General features: G+C 32.5%; 1 protein-coding gene across 2 annotated transcripts in view; it reads right to left on the bottom strand.

Annotated features, from left to right (window-relative positions):
• Nucleotides 1-3,035: 3,035 nt before the first annotated feature.
• The window catches only part of LOC139503915 (putative ankyrin repeat protein RF_0381), a 27,524-nt gene continuing 7,353 nt past the window's right edge, over nt 3,036-23,206 (bottom strand). Inside the window, exons 4-10 of one of the 2 annotated variants that reach the window (XM_071293927.1) lie at nt 21,157-21,531; nt 12,830-13,174; nt 11,681-12,028; nt 10,547-10,783; nt 6,834-7,139; nt 4,259-4,550; nt 3,036-3,984 (exon numbers count right to left, since the gene is read on the bottom strand). In XM_071293927.1, the coding sequence (XP_071150028.1) occupies nt 3,567-3,984; nt 4,259-4,550; nt 6,834-7,139; nt 10,547-10,783; nt 11,681-12,028; nt 12,830-13,174; nt 21,157-21,531 (2,321 nt within the window). In that variant the 3' untranslated portion in view covers nt 3,036-3,566. The remainder of the gene's footprint in view (nt 3,985-4,258; nt 4,551-6,833; nt 7,140-10,546; nt 10,784-11,680; nt 12,029-12,829; nt 13,175-21,156; nt 21,532-23,206) is intronic. The other variant, XR_011659222.1, reaches the window with a different exon arrangement.

Raw genomic sequence — 23,206 nt, 5'->3', positions numbered from 1 at the left:
TTCTACTTTACCGTCAGTATTACTATCTTTAATATGTTTAGATGTTAAGTTTTTATAATAGTCATAGAAAGGTTCAATGAATTACAATTAATGATGTTAGAACAGCGGTATACTACTGTTGCATTTATCTACAACAAACAACCTAAGAAAAAAAAATGATGGAAAGGGCGCAACTGCTTATATCAATACATAGAAGTATACGCAGACCGGACGTATAAGCGTACTAATGCATTCACGCAACAAAATTAAGACTCGAAGTACAGATATGCAGTTACTGGAAGTTAATGACAACTAATTCAAAGCCAAAAATAGCATATAAAAAAATATGCATCTAAGACTTACGTACACATTCAATATACAATGCATTTAATATAAGGAGTCAATGGAAAACATAATATTTGTACTGCCAAAATACAGGTGTCGACAGATTGTAGAGCCATGGATGCCATATGCCTTAAACACATATATAAATGAATGAATTGTAATTTACTATTAACAAAGTCGATATTATAAAAACGAAGTCTAAAGAATTAATAACAGTGTTGTAGAAAAAAATAAGGAATAAGTGTATTTAAAGAATCAATATGCGGATCGTATCTAAACTTGCCGTCTCAGTTAAACTTATCTCCGTAAAAATAAGATGTGATATACTGTTTAAAATACATTTTCTATTTATGTCATCCGATCGACAATGTCGGGTGACATATTGCTTTTCCTCTGTTTCTTTTTCTGTATTATTATTATTATTATTATTATTATTATTATTATTATTATTATTACTATTATTATTATTATTATTATTATTATTATTATTATTATTATTATTATTATTATTATTATTATTATTATTATTATTATTATTATTATTATGGCACCCTCAACGGAGTTGGGGTGTCGTATTGTTATTCTACGTTTCTTTTTTTTCTTCTTCTTATTTTACTTGCTACACATTTTGTCCAGGCGATTTCTCGAAATCCAATGGATCAATGTTGATGGAATTCTACTATAGTGAGGACCCCCATGTCAAGTTGAGCACGAAGAATGGAAATGAAAAAAAAATCCCACCTGCGCTTTCTCAAAGAAACTGTTACAGTGTGTTGTACGACTTTTGGGACAAATTATATCAAAATTATAGAAAACTTCATCGTCCCTAACTCAAAATATCGGGAATTTTATGTTTAGGGCGTTTTGAAATCTTTTGACAGCTTCCGAAGTGCTAGTTTTAAACCTTTTTAAGCTGGACCAAATCATTACTTTCCTTTTAAATTCTGGACTCAAATTTTTTAAGTGTCATTCCCCCCCCCCCCCCCCCCCCCCTTACTTGCAATTTAAGGCATTAAACATGGAGAAATAAGTTTGAAAGGAGTATAAAAACTAATGGCAAGTAACCCACTGTCAACACTAGGGACTATATTTTTTGAAACACGAAAATTAAGGGACGACAATGGTGGTCTCGGACCTAATGGTTTACTCTTATATATTGTTTCTTGGATGGAGAGTTTTCTCATTGGCACTCGTATCACATCTTCCTATATCTATATTATAGGAAAGGATTCATAATAAAATTATTCCTTGGATAGAGAGTTTTCTCATTGGAACTCGTATCACATCTTCCTATATCTATTAAACATAGGAAAGGATTCATAAAAATTATTCAATTACAATGTAAAATGTTATAAAAACTAAACATCTAAACATCTAAACATAGTAAAGATAGTACTACTGACGGTAAAGTAGAACAAATACAAAAACTCAATAGCTCACCATCTCTGGTAAAACGGAGAAATATAGGTTAAACTAAATCGTACTAGAGAAAGAAAAATGGACGTACAGACAGAAACACATAAAATCCTCGTACTGGAGGCAGGACATGAAAAGGTTTGCGAATGGAATCTATACACGTGTAACTCCAGTTGCGCAAAGTATAACTTAAAAGAAGAAACAGTATTTAAAACGAGAACAGTACAATACACATCAAAAGCACAATATTTATCATCAAGTCGTATTACTGAATTTAGAATGACATATATATGAGATACTTTGAACAAAATTCCATGGTAATTGAATTCATCATAGATACCTTAGGTACTAGTAAACAATAATTGTATCAAAAATTTAAAAAAATCGGAATGGGCATTTAACTAATTCGTGACAAAAATACTTATCTTAAAACAAATGCATGAAATAAATCGTCATAAAACTGTTTTTTTAGTTAAAAAAAAACGGTCTAGAGTTTTTAATTTCATCTACAACGGAATCATAACGACGTCTGATCCCTGTTTTGTGGCAAATGCAAATTTAATTAATGTTATTCTAAAGTATCATGATTAAGAAAGCAGACGGTTTAACTGATCAAAGCAATCGAAGGGTCATTCCTGTCAAAAACAACCATCCAATATTTGCATTTCATAGGCAGAAATCTAGTGCGCAATTTTTTATGAAAACTATACGTTTCGGAAAGTGACCTTACAATAATATCAGATTATTACATGGCATTTTTCATTTCAGATGAATTATCAGCCAATATTTACCATATTGACCCTTTTAAGTAGTCAAGTAGAAGTTAACAAGAATGTGTCCCCAGTACACGAATGCTGCCCTACCCGTACTATCATTTACTATGTTCAGTGGACTGTGACATTGGGTAATAACTCCAATTTGGCATGAAAATTCGAAAGATCATATCATAGGGAACATGTGTACTAAGTTTGAAGACGATTGGACTTCAACTTCATCAAAAACTACCTTGACCACAAACTTTATCATGAAACGGGACAGACGGACGGACAAACGGACGCAAAGACTAGAAAAACAAAACATAATGCCCCTCTACTATCGTAGGTGGGGCATAAAAAAAGTGAAAAGTTTACGGACCTTGGACATCCGATATAAAATATTTATAGCATATGCATGCACAGAGGAGACACACAACAGAATAATATATTTTCATATTGACGATAGCAAAAATTTTCAAAATATAATGAACATTGATTGAAAAAGTCAACACTTGTAAAGTTCCTTTCTTAATAATGATGGAAACGATGAAAACCCCATTATTGTATAATTTATTTTTACATTAAATATTATATATTTTCCTTTTTCCTTAAAATTGTTTTGTACTCCACTTTGTAATGTTTTTAACTAAAATATGTCGTTGATGCGTTTTTTTACAGTATTTGCAGAGTACCGCCAGAATGCCATGCGATAATGTTCAGGAAAGGCATGTGATAATTGCATGTGCAATAATGACCCAATCATGCCGCTAAACACCATTTCGTAAAATATGATTTAATACTATTTTCATGCGGTAAAATTAAAAGTAAAATACGTCTTGATTATACGAAAACTCTTAAATGAAAGTGCGAAAAAAAACCAACTAATATTAAAGACATGATTGAACAATGTATGCACAAGTAGTTCTGTTTCTAAAGTTTTGTACTTAGGGAAACATAATTGTGTAATGAAGAAATTGTTTGTTTCTGAAAGATTCGCCACATCGGCGACTAAATGTTTCCCGATTATTTAGAGAACCATTTTTCTAGATAGATGAAAAACAATCATATCTTTTATTCAAACTGAATAATTTCGTTTTCCAGAATACATTCTTTCAACGACAAGAAACGTTTTATTTTCTCTGGAAGTGGAAGTGTTGAAATCTTTGTTTCAATCTCAGAACCATTTGATACCAGTAGGAGTTGCTGTCGAATTAGTTTTCTACATATTGTTGTTAAAAGTTTAGGACCCTTGTCAACAGTCTGCAAAAATGATTTGAATTCTGCCTTTTTTGCCTTAACATCATGCCGTTTATAGATGCTGTAATTCATTGTGTTATTTTCAATTAAATCAAGCTTTGAGACATCAAAGGCATCAAACCATTCTTCCTTCTCCACATCCCATCCACTACGTAGCAAATATTCCGCAGTTTGGAAAAGTCCGTTACTAATTAACAAATACAAGGCAGATTTATTCCTGTTTCGATAGTTCCTGAAAGGCGTTAAAGAACAGTGAATATTACAAGGTTAACAGTAAGATATCGAAATAGTTAATCTCATCAAAATTCATGCATATATAATTTATATTATCCTGCTGGATGAAATTTAAACCTACTACACAGTGTTTCATTTTCCTTTCAAATTCAATTCCATATCCAATTTATTTATTTTCCAAAAAGTGTTTTAAATACCAATCCTGGGGACGCTAACCTGGAGCGACTTTTATATTAATTGAAGAACCTATAATAAGTAAGTTGTATACTTACAATGGTGTTGCATGTACTGTAAATGATGAACTTTCATAGAATTGTTCAATTGTGTCAGTTATTACAGGACATAAATCTGCACCTCCACAAACGAGTACATTCAATAAGGACAAATCTACCGTGTAAGTGCCACAATTGTTTGCCCTTGAAAAAAAAGCAGCATTTGTCATTTCTTTGATCATATTTTCCACGACAATATCCAGAGGTCTTTCGCCTAAGATGGATGCTACATTTAAATTTGATCCATGTTTCACGAGAAGAGTTGTTATTGCATATCTATCTTTCGAATGACCTATGAAAATACAATAGTGATTTAAAATAAATATAAACACGAATATTTATAAATAAGAAATGAGTAACATTCATAGTTAAAATAAATTAAAACTAAGTACAAGAGTTAAGTTTTTTTAATCAAAGGCTTTCAAGTTAAGAGGGTATAATCGAGTGTATTTTTTTTTTTTTTTTTAAGTAATCATACTTTATTGATATTTTTACATTTGTTAGTGGATACATCAAATACCGGTACCTTATCCCGGCCTCGTTAACCGTTAGTAGCATATAATTAATTTGATTAGTATTTGTTAGTTTCTTTAACTGTGACATATACATTCATAAATCATTGTAAATTATAATATATCCAAAGAATAAATAAATAAAAAACAGTGTATTTTTGGTACGAGGTCTGCGAAGTTGATCAGCTTTTCAACATCAAAATTAAACAATGCAGCGGTTTTGTTATACATTATATACATTTGGTGTGTACTGATTATTTGTAATTGGCTTTACGATATGTGTAAGTACTCTTGTATAGATGAATTATATTTGTTGTATTCTATTGATTTTTTATGGAACTTTAAATCGAGGAATAATAACCATTAACATTAATTTTTAACCCAACTACCTTATGCGGGGTTCTCACATTGCCGATTACTGCTCCCGTTTGAGATCAGACAGCGATACGAAACGAAAAGTTAAAAAGTCGGATTACTATCCTCAATTATCTGGAATGTCCTATCATTGTCTGATCGCAGTCGTTTTAGTTCGTAACAGATTCCTACGGGTCGGGAAGAGTCCGAATAGTTCGGCGAAGCACCCCGACAGTTAGGTGCGTCCCGTAACATTCGGGGAAACTCAGCCGATTTAGTATAGTCGGATCACAATCGTGCCTATGTCGTGACAGATTCTGCTATATCGGATCACAATCCTTACAATGTTCTGTGTATTCTGGACGGTGTCCTGTGGAACGGGAATGATCTGGAGAAATTTTTCATTGCTGTTTTTCTGCCGTTTGAGTCCAGATTGCATCGAGATCTTGTCGATTGCGAACCGTTTTTGCCGAAACCTTTCCGGAACAGTCCCGTTATTAATACGAAATTCGTCAATAATACCCACGTCAGAGTCTCGACAATTCGACTGAGACCAGACAAAGCCGTTTGCAATGCAATAGAGCGGACCGTAATATATAGGATTACGTTCCGACAGTACCTGCTGATCCCGATTATGCCGACAGTTTTCGAACGGATAACTACCATCAGCTTCGGTTCACTGTCTAGTCACTGTCTGATCTCTGTCGGGTTACATTCGGTCGAATCGGGACGCAGTCGTAACAGACTCGGTCGAAATTTACCTAGTGAAAGATACAAATTGGATTAGAAGCGGATTGAGAACGGGATGACCGGGATAACTTCGCTTGGAAACGGTTGAATATCGACGCTTCCTGAACAATATCTGCTTGTTGTCGTGATTAAATTATTTGTTTAACAAATTTTAATTGGAGTTTGAATTTCCATCCACGATTCACAGGATCTTGATCAGACTTTTGACAAATTTTAATCGGGAATGGTCCTGTCAAGGACGGCAGTAAAAATCGTGAATGTGTGACCCCAGCTTAACATACGGCTAAATCATTTGCAAACTCGCCATGCATATATTTGTACGGTGCAATTTCTGTCAAATCGAAGTAATGGTCAAAGACGGACAATTTGTTGTTTCACAAGACGTACGCATTTGTTGCATATTCTGTCTTTTGAATAATTAAAGTCTATTTGGAAATATGAAAATATAAAAAAAAAACTTTGAACAGTGACTATTAATAAATTGCCAAACGCACTTTAAATCGAAAATAAACTGACAACACCATGGCTTAAAATGAAAAAAAGACAAACAGACAAACAATATTACACATAACACAACATATAAATAAAATTATTAATGACTAATATTTCTGTAACATCTACATGTTCTAGTGTTGATAAAACGCATTTTAAATACTAGTATATGATAAAGGCGACTTTCTGTTGTTACATGGCTATAGTATAAGTCAAATCGAATAAGATTAAAAAAACTAATTTCTCAATTATGAAATGTTTATGAAAACACAGTGACTAAGTCAGCATCCTTTCTGTACGTAAGTGTCCATAACAAAACATTTTCTTTATCAACAAAATATACATTATGTAGCTCGAGTTAAGTAATATTACTCTTATAACCAATTCCAGTGCAACGGACCGCTCCTATGATAACTCCGCCATTTTAACACCTTAACCTTTTTCACAAATAAGTTAACTTCACTTACCGATGTTACAGGCATAATGAAGAGCTGTTTTCTTAAAATTGTCACACCCATTTACGTCGGCTCCATACTTGATGAACTCTTCAACAAGAAGGATGTTTCCGTTTTTAACACAGTCAATTATATTAGATCCCTCTATTCTACGTCTATTTGGATCCGCCCCTTTTTGGAGCAGTGAAGATATAAGCGAAAGAAAACAACTTTTATTTCCGTATATCTGCAAACTCTCCAATAAATTTTGAAGGCAGCATCCTTTCTTTGGACTTGCTCCGCTCTTCAAAAGAATGTATCCTATTTCAACATTTCTTCCTGTGTACAAAAAACAATACTATTACGGAATGACTGTAAAAAAAAATCTGTCTATGAAGAAATAACATAATTTTTTTTTAGTGTACACTGAATTACTCGCGTAGCGGGTTATTTAACAGTAAGCACCACATTTTCTATGTTATTTCGAATAGACAAAACAATTATTACAGTCGTTTCTTATAATTTAATTCTAAATTCCATTTTAAACCGTAGAAAACCATGAATAAACGTTCATGATGTCACGGTCACATGACTTAAGTATGTCTATGAGCTGATAACAAAATAACGTCAGCCAATTAGAAGACGCGTTACATACAAAACTAAATTATTACAATATAATAATGGCAAATTGTTTTAATCATGACATTAAGTGTTGGTGCAGACTAACACAAGAGGATAGCAGAATAGCGCAGTGAAACAGGGTTGAATATGGCAACATTCCTATCAAAGTATAAAAATAATCACAAGGCAACTTATGGATCGTCAACACAAAAAGGAAATTCCGCACCAGGAGATGGGCTTCAGTTGACCAAAATAGGGGCCGGTAACAAGAAATTTTATTAAGAGAGATCGTAAGTATTGAATTAAGGGGAAGAAGAGATAATTCTAAGATCACTCAAAGAGTGTAAATCAAAGCTCCCTCATGTTGTTCGTAGATCGCTCTTATTTCTCTCTTGAGTTGCATCGTAATAGTTTTCAAGTTATGAGTTCTTAATAATTTTCTGGTGTCTCCGTTTTTGGTTCCTCGCAAAGAAATTAGAATCACCTTAAATGAATTATAGAAACGTTTTAATGAACGATTAAATGCGCATAACAGTCAACTAACCATTTAACCTAAGGAAAACAATTGGCCGCAGACCACCATTATTCTTCCGGCCCTTTTTTGATAAAAGTAAAATTGAATCCAAAAATGTGCACTGCTTCAAGCATGAAATTATTTTAACTGCTTATAGAACATTATTATTTTAATAAACATATGCTTGTCTCAGTACAATCCTTTGAGGTACCTATTATTCACCAGGCCAATGGTAGGATTTGAATCGAATATAAATGACGAGCCTCAAATGACGTAGGATTATTTTTCTATCCTACCGTTCATTTCGGTCAAATCACTACTAGAACAGTTTACTTTTATAATTTGTAATTTCGATGGAGAGTTGTCGCATTGGCACTCATACCACGTCTTCTTATATATTTTTCACTTTAAACAATATTTTTTTTTTCACATTTTAAAAGCCTTCTTACAAAAAATAAAATCACAAAAATACCGAGGAATATTCAAACCCGAAATTAAGTCCTTAACCAAATGGCAAAATCAAATGATTAAACACATTAAACGAATGGACGACACTTGTCATATTCATATGATGGAATGAACCTGGTTTAAAGTGCTGAACCTCTCACTTGTATGACATAAAATTGAGAAAGGAAATGGTGAAGGTGTCAAAGCGACAAAAATCTTGTCAAATTCCATGATATTGATAACGATTCGTGAACAAAAAAGACACAATAGGCAAAAATGTAAAAAAAAACAACCGGTATACAACAACAACACCCAACCCACTTAAAACTGAAGATGATTTTAGATGATTCGGAAGGGTAAGCAAATTCTGCTCCACGTGCGGCGCCCATCGTGTTGCTAATTGTATTACAAAGCCAGTAAATAATTGGGCAACCAACTCATGATGGCTTCCGTAAAATTTAAGAAGTGATGATGTATACTTCACCATTTGGAACTCTTAATTTAAAATTGAAAAAGGTCACACATTTCTCCTTGCTTTATATTTAACACTTCCGTCAACAAGCCAAAATTATGATGATTTACAAAAAAGAGAAACTACCATCCTCCACATACATGGCCAAGAAAACACTGATATATAACTTCCTATTCAGATGAATTAATAATTATAATAAAAAAAGTTCTAAGGTTGATGTATTAACTTTTTTAAGCAACTTGTCCTAATATTAACAAATGAACGTACAGCTAAGAGCAGTCGGGACCACTCTTACAAAAAATGTCAAGTAAAGATATTGCGAATTGTTCTTGGTGCACCCCTAAGTTGCTAAGTTTGTTTTAAGAACACTTAATAACTGACCAAAATTTAAGAATGATTTTGTGTTACCGGAATTAGTAAGAATGCTTTAATGTAGACGTAAGAATCGTTCTTAAGTCATGCACTTTTGCAAAACATTAAGGGGTGTCAATCATTCTAAGATAGGTCTGAGGTAGGGTCTTGTTACATTCATAAATATTAAGAACCCCGTTAGACGTTCTTAAGACATACGAGTGCTTCTTGTTACCGGCCCCAGAATAGTAAACAGGTATACTAATTTATCGAAACGGACAGTTCACTTAACTCCAAAAATGTCTATGTACTGAAATAAAAAAAATAAAAACTAATGATTGCAAGAGGTCACATCTCAATTAAAGACTAAATTTAAGATAGCTTTTATACAATTGCCCAGAAGATGTATATCGTTTTCCGTATGGTTAGCATTGCGATGTGGTAAAAAGGCTAAAAATACTTTGGTAAAATATAATAAAACATGTTTTTTAACAGATGGGAAAGCTGACTTTCTTCATTTTTTGTTTTAAGGTTTTGAGACTTTTTTTTTTTTTTTTTTTAGTATGATAACTTTAAAATTTAAAGACTTTTAAGAGATTTAGGACTTTTCCAGTCAGATTGAAGTCACATTTTCAAGTGGAGCGCAACGAATCGAGTTTTGAGGATCAAAGAAGGTCGGGAGATACTAAAGGGACATTCAAACATTGTAAAATGAAAACTGACAATGCCATAGGTCAAAAAGTAAAAAGACCGATTCGCCGAACAAGTACGTATTTTCGCTTATAGAACGTGTTTTTTCTCGTTGTGTTAAAGTCCAGCTAGTGGCTTTGGACTGGGCGTAAGTTTTACTGATGTAATATCCGTTTCACTAAGATAATGGTTATTCACATAATCTTGTTATTACAATCGGTTCCTTTATTCCGAATGTGACCTATCGAATTAGATTTATAACCGGGTTTGTAAGAATATAAGCAACACGACAGTTGCCACATGTGGAGTATGATTTGCTTCCTTCGGGAGCACCAGCGATTACCCCCGGTTTAAGCTGAATTCGTGTTACTCAGTCTTTAGTTTTCTAGGTTGTGTTTTGTATAATATTGTTTGTCTATTGGTTGTTTTCATTTTTAACCATGGCATTGTATGCTTATATTGGACATGAGCGTGAATGTCCCTCTTTTCTTGTCTCATTGACACATTCTCCGTTTGCATCGGAATTTTATTACAATACAAAAGAATGTTTTATATCGTTTAATAACTTATTCTTGATTTAGATAAAGCTGTGCATAAAAGAAATGTTAAGTAAGTTGAAAAAAAGTAACACACATAGATGATTCAACTGACCAGAAGAACAGATATAGCTCAATACTGTCTCGTCTAACTTATCAGAAAGATTGAGATCCGCTCCATACTTCAGGAGAACATTGAAAATTTCCTCAAATGAGTTGACATCTGAATCGGTAAAATAATGTCCGGTGTACCTATTAACTAAAGAGAACAATGCACATTTTCCTGATTCATCCACCAAGTTAACATTTAGACCGTTTTCAAGCAGCAATTGTGTCAGGGAAAGTTTACTATCTGAAAAAAAGAAGAAATTTTGACTTTTTTTTAAAATTGTACTTCTTAATAGATATTCTATAAAACGTCTGATAAATATCAACTATAATTTTTCGTCCTACCAAACAAAACATTTATTTCACTGGATCACTAAAGATTACAGGTAGGTCTTTTCAATTCTGAGCACCTTAAATATATGGCAGCACTCCTTTTGTGCCAATTACTGTTTTTCAGGGGTATCATTTGCGCCAAATCTTTTTTTTCAAATGTATCAATTGCGCCAGTTTTCGGAACTCATTTGCGCCAATTTACCTGAACACATATTGATCGTACATTTTAAGAGTAATATATATTTAGTATCATTTTTGTCTGAGTGGAAATCTTGCACATACACATGAGACAGACCCACAAAAGCTAGAGCGTCAAATACTATGAACAGCATGCAAAAGAAAAGCTACAAAAAATATATCCGAAAAACCAGCTAAGATCATGTGTACGGAGCTTTTTCATCATGAAGAGGAACATCTACAGACAAATGACTCGACGTGCATAAGACAGTCTATGTACAGAGAGAGAAGATAACTGTACCCTGCCCAACCAAAAGTTCAGTAGAATTTCAAGAAATTTAAAGTGAAGAAGTAGTGATCACAAATATAGAAGAAGAGTTTGTTTTAGAAAATGATATTGAAAGTGCAAATTTAGTGGATGTAAGAATCTAGATGTGTTTTTTTAATTCAGTAGTTTCTGTGATTGGTTTGTTGTGTCTTTGACACATTCCCTCTTGCTGTTCTCAATTTTATAGATACGTATGTCAATAACATCCCTATATATATATAATTAGAAACAACATTTAAACAAGATAGTGATACATTATTACAAAATTGATTACCTATGTTCATGTATATTAATTGTCTTTACCTGTTGCCCATGTATTTTCATATATAATGTGAAGGCTACACTTTCCTCTTCTATTTGTTGCATTTATGTTTGCTGAAGCATTTAAGAGAAGTTTTGAAGTCATAACATCTCCTGTCTCCAACGCAACAAATAAAGGTATATGATCCCTGGAATGTTCATTGGGATCAGCTTCGTTTCGAAGTAATGTTTTTACCAGTTGATACGTTACTGATTCAACGTTGTTAGTTCGTATTCTTTGCCCAGCAACCATAGCAAGGTAGAGTACAGACTCATTGCGTAAGTTCAAACCCAGTTTTGCACTGTTATTTTCTAACAATATTTTAATAACATCGCATATATTCTCCTTTGCTAAAAGATAAAAAAAAAGTTGAATATTTCTATCAATATAAAAAGAATTAAAGACATTTTTTTTACAGAAATTTGTCTTGGTAGTTAAGACTTCGATATCCCAATTTGAGTTTACGGCCAATGCATATGCTTTCACGATGTTTCATATAAAAGAGACAAAAGTGTCGTTATTGGATGGTCGTTATCCGTTATAACGGATGCAGATGAGGATAAGATCGTTATGCTAAGCAGTTTCATTTTAACATGTATACCTTTATTCTTAACACAACAAAAAATCAATGTCAACACACATGCATATATTTGATTTTCAAAGATTAAAATCATGCAAGATACGTCGCCCCTTAATGTCGTCTTTATGGTTTAAAAGAATTTATATAATCAACAAGACATAATTATAGCACTGCTCAAATAGACCCCCTAAAAAAGACATCCACACACAGCGGTGCAAACCATAAAAGATTATTAAAGACTAAGCACTGTTAAGTTTACTTCAATTTCGATTACACAAAGATCATCATGCATCTATAAAGGCATATGCATGTGTGTGAAAATGAACATTTTCAACGGGTTTTTTTTCATCAAGATAAAGTTCCATAACTCTGTATTACTAACAACTGATACAATTAACAATACAAAAAGTTATATCGTGGCAAAAAAGGTTTTTTTTAAATCGATATAACTTATTTTTTAGTTACAGAGTGTTAAAGAGAGAGAGAGAGTTATAGATAGATGTTCAGTTAATCAAAAAAGAAGTATATGATAATTTTATTGTTCTATCTAGCCACAACATTATCCAATTACGATGTTTTAAACAGATATGAACCGCTGTATCACCTTTTTCGTTCTGATCATATAGTGAGACACTGTCCAATTTTAACAGCACACCAATAGTTGACAGGTGTCCATTCTTAGCAGCTAAATGTAAGGGCCCATTTCCTTCTTTATCTTTCACACAGCATGCTCCATTTTGTATAAGGAAAGATGATATTTCTGATATGTCTTTATCGTTTGTTACAGAGCCATATTCACGTATCCCTCCAAATGTCAATAATGACGATAATATGGAATTGTCTACCGAATCAATTCTTTTCAAAGAATGTTCAGATTCAATAAAGAACCTTAAAAAGTCTAATCCACCATGTAAAGCTAAAGGGTTTAAAGGGAAGACTTATTGAAAATTTCAAAATACGATAATATATGTATCATGTTTAAAATGTAGCTCAGCAATGCAAAATAAAAACATATACATTAACTAGAATATGTGTAACACTATGCAGTGATCGAAAGTATTGAAATTATTAAATATAATTTCTAAAGTTTATAAATGTATGTATTATTGTTAAACTACAAACGTGACTTTCTATTTGTAAATGTTTTAGTCTAAGGGATATTCAAGTTTTTGACAATTGCTTTTTCATTCAGCAACGTGTGGTCATCGTATTTAATTAGACTTTAATAGTTTGGCTTTAATTAACCTAACGTTAAGTATATGAGGCCAAAAGTAATGGTCACTGTTTAGAAACATTTTATTTGTGGCTTTGGGCTTTTTAAAAGTAAGTACCTGTCAAAGGTAGAAACAAACAACATTCTTTTTTAATTCAAGTCACGTGTGTAGATGTATAAAAGAACTGTCCCTAACGAGACAGTTCAGATTGTAACTAGGCACTGAATAAAAATAAGTTCCTCTTTAGCCATTGGTTTTATAGTGCCACATATAGGGTTGTTTTGGTGCCGTGACCAGGATCTTTACTCTTGTCAGAAAAGGTAAGACAGATGTTTGCATTTTTAAAACCGTTATTTTCTCACCATGGTTGAACAAGAGGGACAACAATTTGGGGTAGCATTTCAAAATTTTTCACATCAATTACAAGGCTTATCAATAAAGTTAGGGGCTCAAGGAGTAAATCAGATTATTCCAACATTTTCGGGCGATCAAACTGAATTCAAAATTGGATGAAAGCAATCGAAAAATATGCTATGTTAACAAACTTGGAACAAAACGATACTAAATTAGAAGCTTATCAGTCAAGCACAAGCTCGGTAAGCGATTTCATACATAGATCTAAGGATTGTAGAACAAGAAAACAAGTAAATGCTTTTAAACAAATTTCAAAGTTAAACAAAGTAATAGAATGCTGGAAATGTAGAAGAAGAAAATAGATATCAGGGAAATTAGGACGCTCTTTTTGTTTCCGAGCCGACAAAGAGAGAATTAACAAATCAGTAACGACAAAAACTTATACAATAAATTTATCAGGAAATCCTAATAGTTGCATCATAAATATTAATAGACAAAAAGTTTAGATCATTAGTTGATTCTGGCGCGGAAGCGTCTTTGATGCATTTAAATGTTTATAAATCTTTAGCTAAATTGCCAAAATTAAATAAAAAGACAGTTCAACTGAAATCAGTAAATGGAAATTCTCTTAACGTTTTAGGGTGTATAGAAATAGACCTTTATATAAGAAGTACAAAAATATCACGATTATTTTAATATGTGGTTTCCGACATGAACAGAAATTTAATACTAGGTCGTGACTGGCTTGTTAAAAAATGGAGTAAGGCTTTAGTTTGATTGAGGAATGTTGAGAGTAGGAAATGATTATGCTAATTTAGAGTAAGATACTCATATATCAAGTATTTCAAGACTTTCAAGACTTTCTAAAGTACATGCACATCTTAACTGCACTCATTAAAACGTGGGATAATCCAAAATCAAATGAAATTAAAAAGTTAAGAAAAAAGCAGATTCGATGCTCCACCGGAATCGAGCGTAAGTGAAACAGAGGTCGACAATGAAGCAAATGAGACAGCCGAAAATAGGATCTCATTTCAAAATCGGTTATACAGAAAAAATAATCATATGAGTGAGACACATCTTCGGATGGAGATGAGATTCCTTTAATGGATTTAAAGGAGCGAACAAATACATGTATTCGTAATAAAAGCTTAAATAGTAAAGACGTTTTAAGTAGTGAGACTGATGAGGATTATAGAATTCCTTTATTGGAACGGATATTAAATTCTGATGCGCGCGACGAGTTGGATGTTACCGACATTTTTTCATATGGAGAAAGTATATCAGTTTATTTTGTAAAAGTAAAATCTGTATGTAAACAGAGTATAAATAACGATATTTTGTGGTTGCACCATGAGAGTAAGTGTGCTCAGCACAAGACGCAACTATTTAAAATCATTTTAAGGTTTTATAACCAGAGAAATGAAAATTAGGTATTTTGTTTAATTGTAGGAAATGGGACGGACGGCTGGACATATAATTCTAACACTTCTTTTTGGTTTTGGCGAGCTGGCTTTCATATCTGACAATATTGTATTTGACAAAGTAAATACTGTTACCACCACAAGGTCGAAATGGTTGGTAACCTTCATAATTGATTTAAAACCTTTTGAAGGATTTTTGAACAGAATTTCCCATGACATGGTAAAATCCTCCGCATTAGCACAAACTGTTTTGAGACGTTATGAACAACCTGGAAAAGAACACTTTTATAATACTTTTTCAAATTTGGAACAAGAATTTAATCTGTTAATGGACATGCATCGTTCGATAACTGATACATTCGACGATTTCAAAACTTTACATCGACACAAACGTTCTGTTTTGCCGTTTATAGGTAGTGCAATGAGTTTTTTGTTTGGTACATTGACAGAAGACGATATTAATTTAATTAAGGGCAACGTTCGTACATTGGCACAAAATCAAAAGCAAATTTCACACATTTTGACTGAGAATTTATCAATTTTAAACGTAACTAGGCTAGAGGTATCTCAAAATAGAGACGCCATTAATAAATTATCAAGGGGGTTGCAAGATTTAGACATCCGAGTGGTTAATATAACTGAGGCTATTGAAAAGCAAATAATAGATTTGGAAAACTTTGTGCAAATATATATTCAATTATATTTAATAACTGGGGATTTAAAACAATTAATCCAAAGAGGACTTTTCTATTTAGAGCATATAAAAAAGATGAGTTAAGCATGCTTTCATTGGGCCATCTTTCACCAAGTACAATAACACCAAATAATTTACAAGGTCTTCTTATCGAGATAAAAGATAAACTTCCAAAATATTTAGAATTGAGTAACGATCCAAAAGAAAACCTGTGGTTCTTTTATAGGTTCTTAAAATGTTCCACTACCCTGTATGACTGTAGAATATTAGTTTTCATTTCAATACCTCTTCTCGATTCAAATAATAAATTTGAAATTTATCAGGCATTTAATTTACCAATGCCCATGCAAAAGAATCATACAAGTATAGGTATGGTTGCAAAATACGATTTGGATGTAGAATACTTTGCAGTTGATGCAGAAAGGTCAAAATATGTATTGCTTAAACAGCAAGAAATTCAAACATGCACAAACACCTTTACGAAATTTTGTAAAATTATAAGTCCTGTGTATCCTATTAATTTAAGTTAAAATTGCATAACTTCTTTGTTCCTAAAGAAACGAATTGATATTGAAAAATATTGTCGTGTCGTAGTTGAACCAAATTCAGTTCTTCCAATGGCAAGTTATATATCGTCTGGTTCGTGGTTAGTTACCACTAACACACCCTTACGCTTTGCCATTGTTTGTGAAAAAAATAAGCAAAAGACAACGTTTACTAAAATAATTAACCCTCCTTTGAATATTTTAGCGTTAAATGAGACATGTACCGCGACTAATGACTATCTTACGCTTTTGCCGTTTTATAGTAGACAATCTTCATATACTCTTGAGGATGATCCATTTACGAAAGTTATTCAAAATAATGCGAAAACTTTGGAAGCCATTTCATGACTCCTTACCAAAGTTTAACTTGACTGAGCTACCAAAAGAGTTGAAAAATATTAAAGAAATCCCTATGGATAATCTGATTTACCAATTGAAAGATTTACAAACCATACAAGAAGATTCAAGTTTTCCAAATTGGGTGTATAACGTAATTTATCTAGTAATTTCTCTTTTGTTAGGTATTATCATTTTCATATTATGTAAATATAGAAATAAATTACCTTGTTCAGTCAAACGAGGAAGTGGTTGCAAGATGCAGAATGTCGCCCCTAAGTATGACAGAGTGAGTAAACTGGTGTCGGCTAAGACCGAGGGTGATGTTAACACCTCCAGAGATGTTCCCTCTGCACCAATGTTAGACAACTCAAAGGAAGAAGTGGCTAATAATTTATATCCACTGCTAAAATTAGCAGAACACACAGTGCGAATATAAATTGAAGTAATAGCATAACACACAACGTGTAAATACTGAAGTACTATTCGATTATAACAAACAATGTTTTAAAACACTATACGATCACATATATTGACTTTATATTTATTCATATATATACAAACATGACAATTAACTGTTCTTTATACATTGTATATACAAATGGCGGAGTTATGGATGATGGAGTAATGATGTCGGAGTATGGATATCGGAGTTATGGATATCGGAGTAAGAATGTCGGAGTATGGATATCGGAGTAAGGATGTCGGAGTATGGATATCGGAATAAGGATGTAGGAGTATGGATATCGGAGTTATGGATGTCTGAGTAAGGATGTAGGAGTATGGATATCGGAGTAAGGATGTCGGAGTAACGGATGTCGGAGTAAGGATATCGGAGTAATGGATGTCGGAGGTATGGTGGACGGACATTGGGGGATATGTTACACTATGCAGTGATCGAAAGTATTGAAATTATTAAATATAATTTCTAAAGTTTATAAATGTATGTATTATTGTTAAACTACAAACGTGACTTTCTATTTGTAAATGTTTTAGCTTAAGGGATATTCAAGTTTATGACAATTGCTTTTTCATTCAGTAACGTGTGGTCATCGTATTTAATTACACTTTAATAGTTTGGCTTTAACTAACCTAACGTTAAGTACATGAGGCCAAAAGTAATGGTCACTTTTTAGAAACATTTTATTTGTGGCTTTGGGCTTTTTAAAAGTAAGTACCTGTCAAAGGTAGAAACAAACAACATTCTTTCTTAATTCAAGTCACGTTTGTAGATGTATAAAAGAACTGTCCCTAACGAGACAGTTCAGATTGTAACTAGGCACTGAATAAAAATAAGTTCCTCTTTCGCCATTGGTTTTATAGTGCCACATATGTCCAAAGTACACGCATGCTCCACTCGCACTATCATTTTCTATGTTCAATGGACCATGAAATTGGGTAAAAAATCTAATTTGGTATTAAATTTAAAAAAGATGATACCATATGGAACATGTGTAAAAAGGTTTAAGTTAATTGGACTTCAACTTCATCAAAAAACTATCTTGACCAAAAACTTTAACCTGATGTGGGACAGACAGGAGAACGGACGATTCGAAGGACGGATGAACAGACGGATGGACGCTCAGACCATAAACAATTTGCATAAAAAATGTATATTTTAAGGTCGTGTGCTGTAGTTTAGCCAACGAAACAAAAATAGTCCAGAATTATAAACAAGAGGCTCTTAAGAGCCGGAATCGCTCACCTCTTTTTTGTTTGCTTAAATCTTTCATCAATGATTATTTTTGCTTTTCAATATATATTAATGTATGGCTTAAAGATGCCAATTTTTTTACAGCAACCAAACAATGGTTTGTTTAGTTTGTTGATAATTACTGGAATGATAGATCTTGACCTTTTGAACATTTATAACCCATGACAGATTTGTTATACATGCTTAAGTTTCAGAGATATAAGCAAAAAACTACATTTTACCTCTATGTTCTATTTTAAGACATGGCGGCCATGTTTGTCGATCGATGAAAACTTTGGATACAATTTATAAACTACATTCCAAAGGAACATTCTTCAAAAGTAAAGAAGTATTAGGCACAATAGTTTCAGAGGAGAAGACTTCAAATTTCAGAAAACTTGATGTACAAATTGTGTAAAAATGGTCTTTAAAGGTCAATAACTTCTAAGAGGTTAATTGACAATTTTGGTCATATTAACTTTTTTGTAGATCTTACCTTGCTGAACATAATTGCTTTTTTTCAGTTTATATATATCTATAATAATATTCAAGATAATAACAAAAAACTGCAAAATTACCTTAAAACCACCAACTTAGTTGCAGCAACCCATCAATGGGTTGCTCGATTCGTGTAAACACTTCAGGGCTGATAGATCTCAACCAGTTGAACAATTTGTTTTACATATCAGATTTGCTCTAAAAGCTTTTGTTTTTGAGATATGAGCCAAAAACTGCATTTGACCCCTATGTTCTATTTTTTAGCCAGGGTTTGTCGATGGATCAAAACTTCGGATATAATTTATTAACCAGATACACCATAAGGAACATTTATTAAAATGCTAAAGGTGTTTGGCCCAGTAGTTTGAGAGGAGAAGATTTTTAAAATAGTTTACGCAAAATTTCCTTACAACTACCAACTAAGTTGCAGCAACCCAACAATGGAGTTGTTCGATTCTTCTAAAAAATTTAGGGCTTATAGATCTTGACCAATTGAACAACTTGGCCCTATGTCAGATTTGCTATAAAAGCTTTAGTTTTTTTATATATAAGCCAAAAACTGCATTTGACGGTTTTTGACCTCTATGTTCTATTTTAAGCCATGGTGGCCATGTTTGTCAATGGATCAAAACTTCGGATACAATTTATAAACTAGATATCCTAAGGAACATTTAGTTAAAGTTTGAAGGTATTTGGCTCAGCAGTTGCAGAGGAGAAGATGTTTAAAATAGTTTACGACGACGGCAGATGATGTCAGACGACGGACGAATGAGGACGCCAAGTGATGGCATAAGCTCACATGGGGCCTTTCGGTCCCAGGTAATTATATAAGCTAACGATGGAGATTTTATATACAAGTGTACATGTAAGGTACAGTCATTGTTAAAGCGAACATCTGATGTACAGTAGTTGTCGTTTGTTTATGTAATATATACGTGTTTCTCGTTTCTCGTTTTGTTTATATAGATTAGACCGTTGGTTTTCCCGTTTGAATGGTTTTACACTAGTAATTTTGGGGCCCTTTATAGCTTGTTGTTCGGTGTGAGCTAAGGCTCCGTGTTGAAGGCCGTACTTTAACCTATAATGGTTTACTTTTTAAATTGTTATTTGTATGGAGAGTTGTCTCATTGGCACTCACACCACATCTTCCTATATCTATTGGTAAGTGGAATGGCCGTACTCATGCTAGCATTTATGTCTAATTTTGTTCAAAACTTAATGATATACTGTTTTGAGACAACATATAGCATAAAATGCAACCATATATATAACACAAAGTGTTTAAACTGATAAATTCCCTTTTAATAACCATTGCTGTTTTTTAAACTGATTTGCTTAGTATCTTGTATAAAGAAAGAAAAAAGAACTCTGCATGTTGATAAACATAGCCATTTAAAGGTTTATCCTAAAGTAATTTCTATCTTCTACAAATGAATAAAATTAAATATAGAATTTATGTAAATTGAAAACTAGAAATGTAATACATTTTGAAATTCAAAATTAATGAAGTGGCAAGATTGGAAAAGTTTCGTGTCTGGAAAACAGTGTCATTCCTTTTCGATAGATAAAATGGTCAGCAACAACTTGCAAATCTGAAGCAAATGTTAAAGTTTTATTTTACCAATCTCTTGAACGTTAACTTTGATCTATTGAGTAGCTGCGAAAGTTTAATCACCAACTTGTTTCATTTGCACACATTGATTGAACATTCTAACAGTGTCTTTACCTTAAAATAAATAAATTTGGTGTATTTACTGTCTTCTGATTGGTAAAAGTATTACTTTTATTTTCAATGTTGTCAATTTTTATGGCGACACGCCCACTCTAGCGTTGTGTATTTATACGCCAACATGTGTGTACGGTGTTATTGTTAATATAAATAATATTAAAGGTTATTTGAGCCTTAGTTTTGATAGAAATTTATATTTAATGAATGGCAATTATTTATTTTCAATTTATTGAACCATAAATTAATTGTTTTGACTCTTCACATTTTACATCATCCGCTTCACGAATTATTTAATGTGAAGATTACAAAAATAGTTTTATGGTTCAATAAATTCAAACATAAATGATAGCCATTCATTGAATATTATCAACCTCATTGATTATATGTCTAAAAAAAATGGTATATACTTACAGGCTAACCAACATAGATGAAAGATAGAGTTTCCGATTATATCTTTTCTATAAAAGTCCGCTCCATGGCGTATCAGGCTTTTCATTCCCTTGAAATCACTTTTCTCAGCACACATCAACAATGCATCATTTAGGTCCTTTGAATCCAGAGTCACACCTGATTCTAACAATTTTTGAAAACATAAACTAATATTTTTAAATCTACGTTCATTCATAGGGGAATAATATTGATAACCCATACTCGATGATGCACTACGCTTTCCGCACAATATATCAATGGCTTTCTCTGCAACTGTCTTGCCCATGTTGTCAGAAATGTTCATCTTTGGTTGTTCTTTAAGCAAACAGTCGAATAACAACACAGCATTATCATCATCTACAGAAAATAATAAAATCAGAAAGATAACCCGATTTTGTTTTTTGTCCATGAATTTATGAGTTTTGAACAGCGGTATACTGCCTCTTGTTATAATTGTACATCCATCGTTTTAAATTTTCTTTTACATCTATTCAAAAAATCAAATCTTAGCAATTCACTGCCAATTGGCAAAATAAGTAAAATAAGTAAAAACAAAACAAACAAAATAAAATGCAATATAATGCATTTAAGAGTGTCATAAAATTCAATTTTTTCTTCATTTGGGTCTATAAAAAAATGTATCGAGACATAATCACGAGTTGTTTGGCATTATAGACTATATTTTTCATAGTTGACGACGCATTTGTTCCTTATTGTAGTAACTACAATCACAACCTCTTTTCCTCGAAATGTGACATCATCGATGTTGTACCTACACGAGCAAAAAATATCTGATTTTCCTTCAAGGGGCACATGATACCATCCCTTGCCTTTGAGGGGGTCAGTGTTGATCAGTCTTAAGTTGAATATCTTGTATTTTGTATAACGTTGTTCGTTATTTACATTTGTGTGCGCCAATGCTCCGTTTTGAAGACCGTACATCAACCTATAATGGTTTCTTTTAATAAATTGTGACTTAGATGGAGAGTTGTCTAATTGACTTCATACCAAATTTTCTTATCGTTTTTGCAAAGGCATTGTCAGTTAATTATGTAATGTTGGATTATACATTTGGTATCTTTTGCCTCTCAAAAAAATAATAGTGATTTTTTTTAGTAAATCTTGGTACATTTATGCATTCTACAGTTGAATCACTTTTAAAAATGAGCAACTAAATACATGGAAAACTTCTTTTTTGTGGAATTAGAGTAAAAGTTCAATAGCTGCCATATCTATTCTAAGTAAGATATTTACATAAAGTGGCATTTGTATTTGGTAAAATTAAAAAAAACAAGACCTGCTGCTTTCCATATCAGATGTGGTAAAGAATCTGCGTACCCTTAAAAAAAATGAAATTTCATGATTTTTTTGGTTTGTTTTGTATCGCTCCTTTATGAGATATCTATGTTGTGATTTATATAATGTTGTTTGTTTTAGATCGATTTTGTATGTTGATATACTTACATTAAATGTAGATATAATACGTTATTCTGATTGGCTACACTGCATTCTCGCGTTATTTCTTAATCAACTGCATTACACATTAATTTTTATCATTCATGATCACACGAGGTGTCATATAAAAATACACACTCATATGAATTAAATAAATTTAAGAAAACTCATGTGTTGATGATCATATTAAAAAAATGCAATTTAATACTTTTGAATGCTTCTTTTTGTAACTTTATAGAGTCATAAAAGCGTTGACCGTTCGCAAATTTTACGAATGAAGCGAGGAAAATGTACTTCGGTGTAAGCTTTTACGCCCCAATGAAGTTACAAAAAGAAGCATTCAATTCTTAAATGATATTCTCAGTTTTGTTTTCGACTATGAGTTTGAATATCACTTTAGGTTTTTTACGCCTCTCTTTAATCAGCTGATGTATAAGCTAAAAACTAATAAGCTTTCATTTAAAATCCTAATCTTATGAGATCTTAATTTGTTGTTGATTCACATAAATCATATATTTAGTAATCTTATATTTCAAAACATTGCTTTCATTATTGGTAAAGGTAATGACATTTTCCT

This window comes from Mytilus edulis, chromosome 14 (genome assembly GCF_963676685.1).
Source record: "Mytilus edulis chromosome 14, xbMytEdul2.2, whole genome shotgun sequence".
Taxonomy (NCBI): Eukaryota; Metazoa; Mollusca; class Bivalvia; order Mytilida; family Mytilidae; genus Mytilus; species Mytilus edulis.
This window is presented reverse-complemented; position numbering and strand designations above follow the sequence as displayed.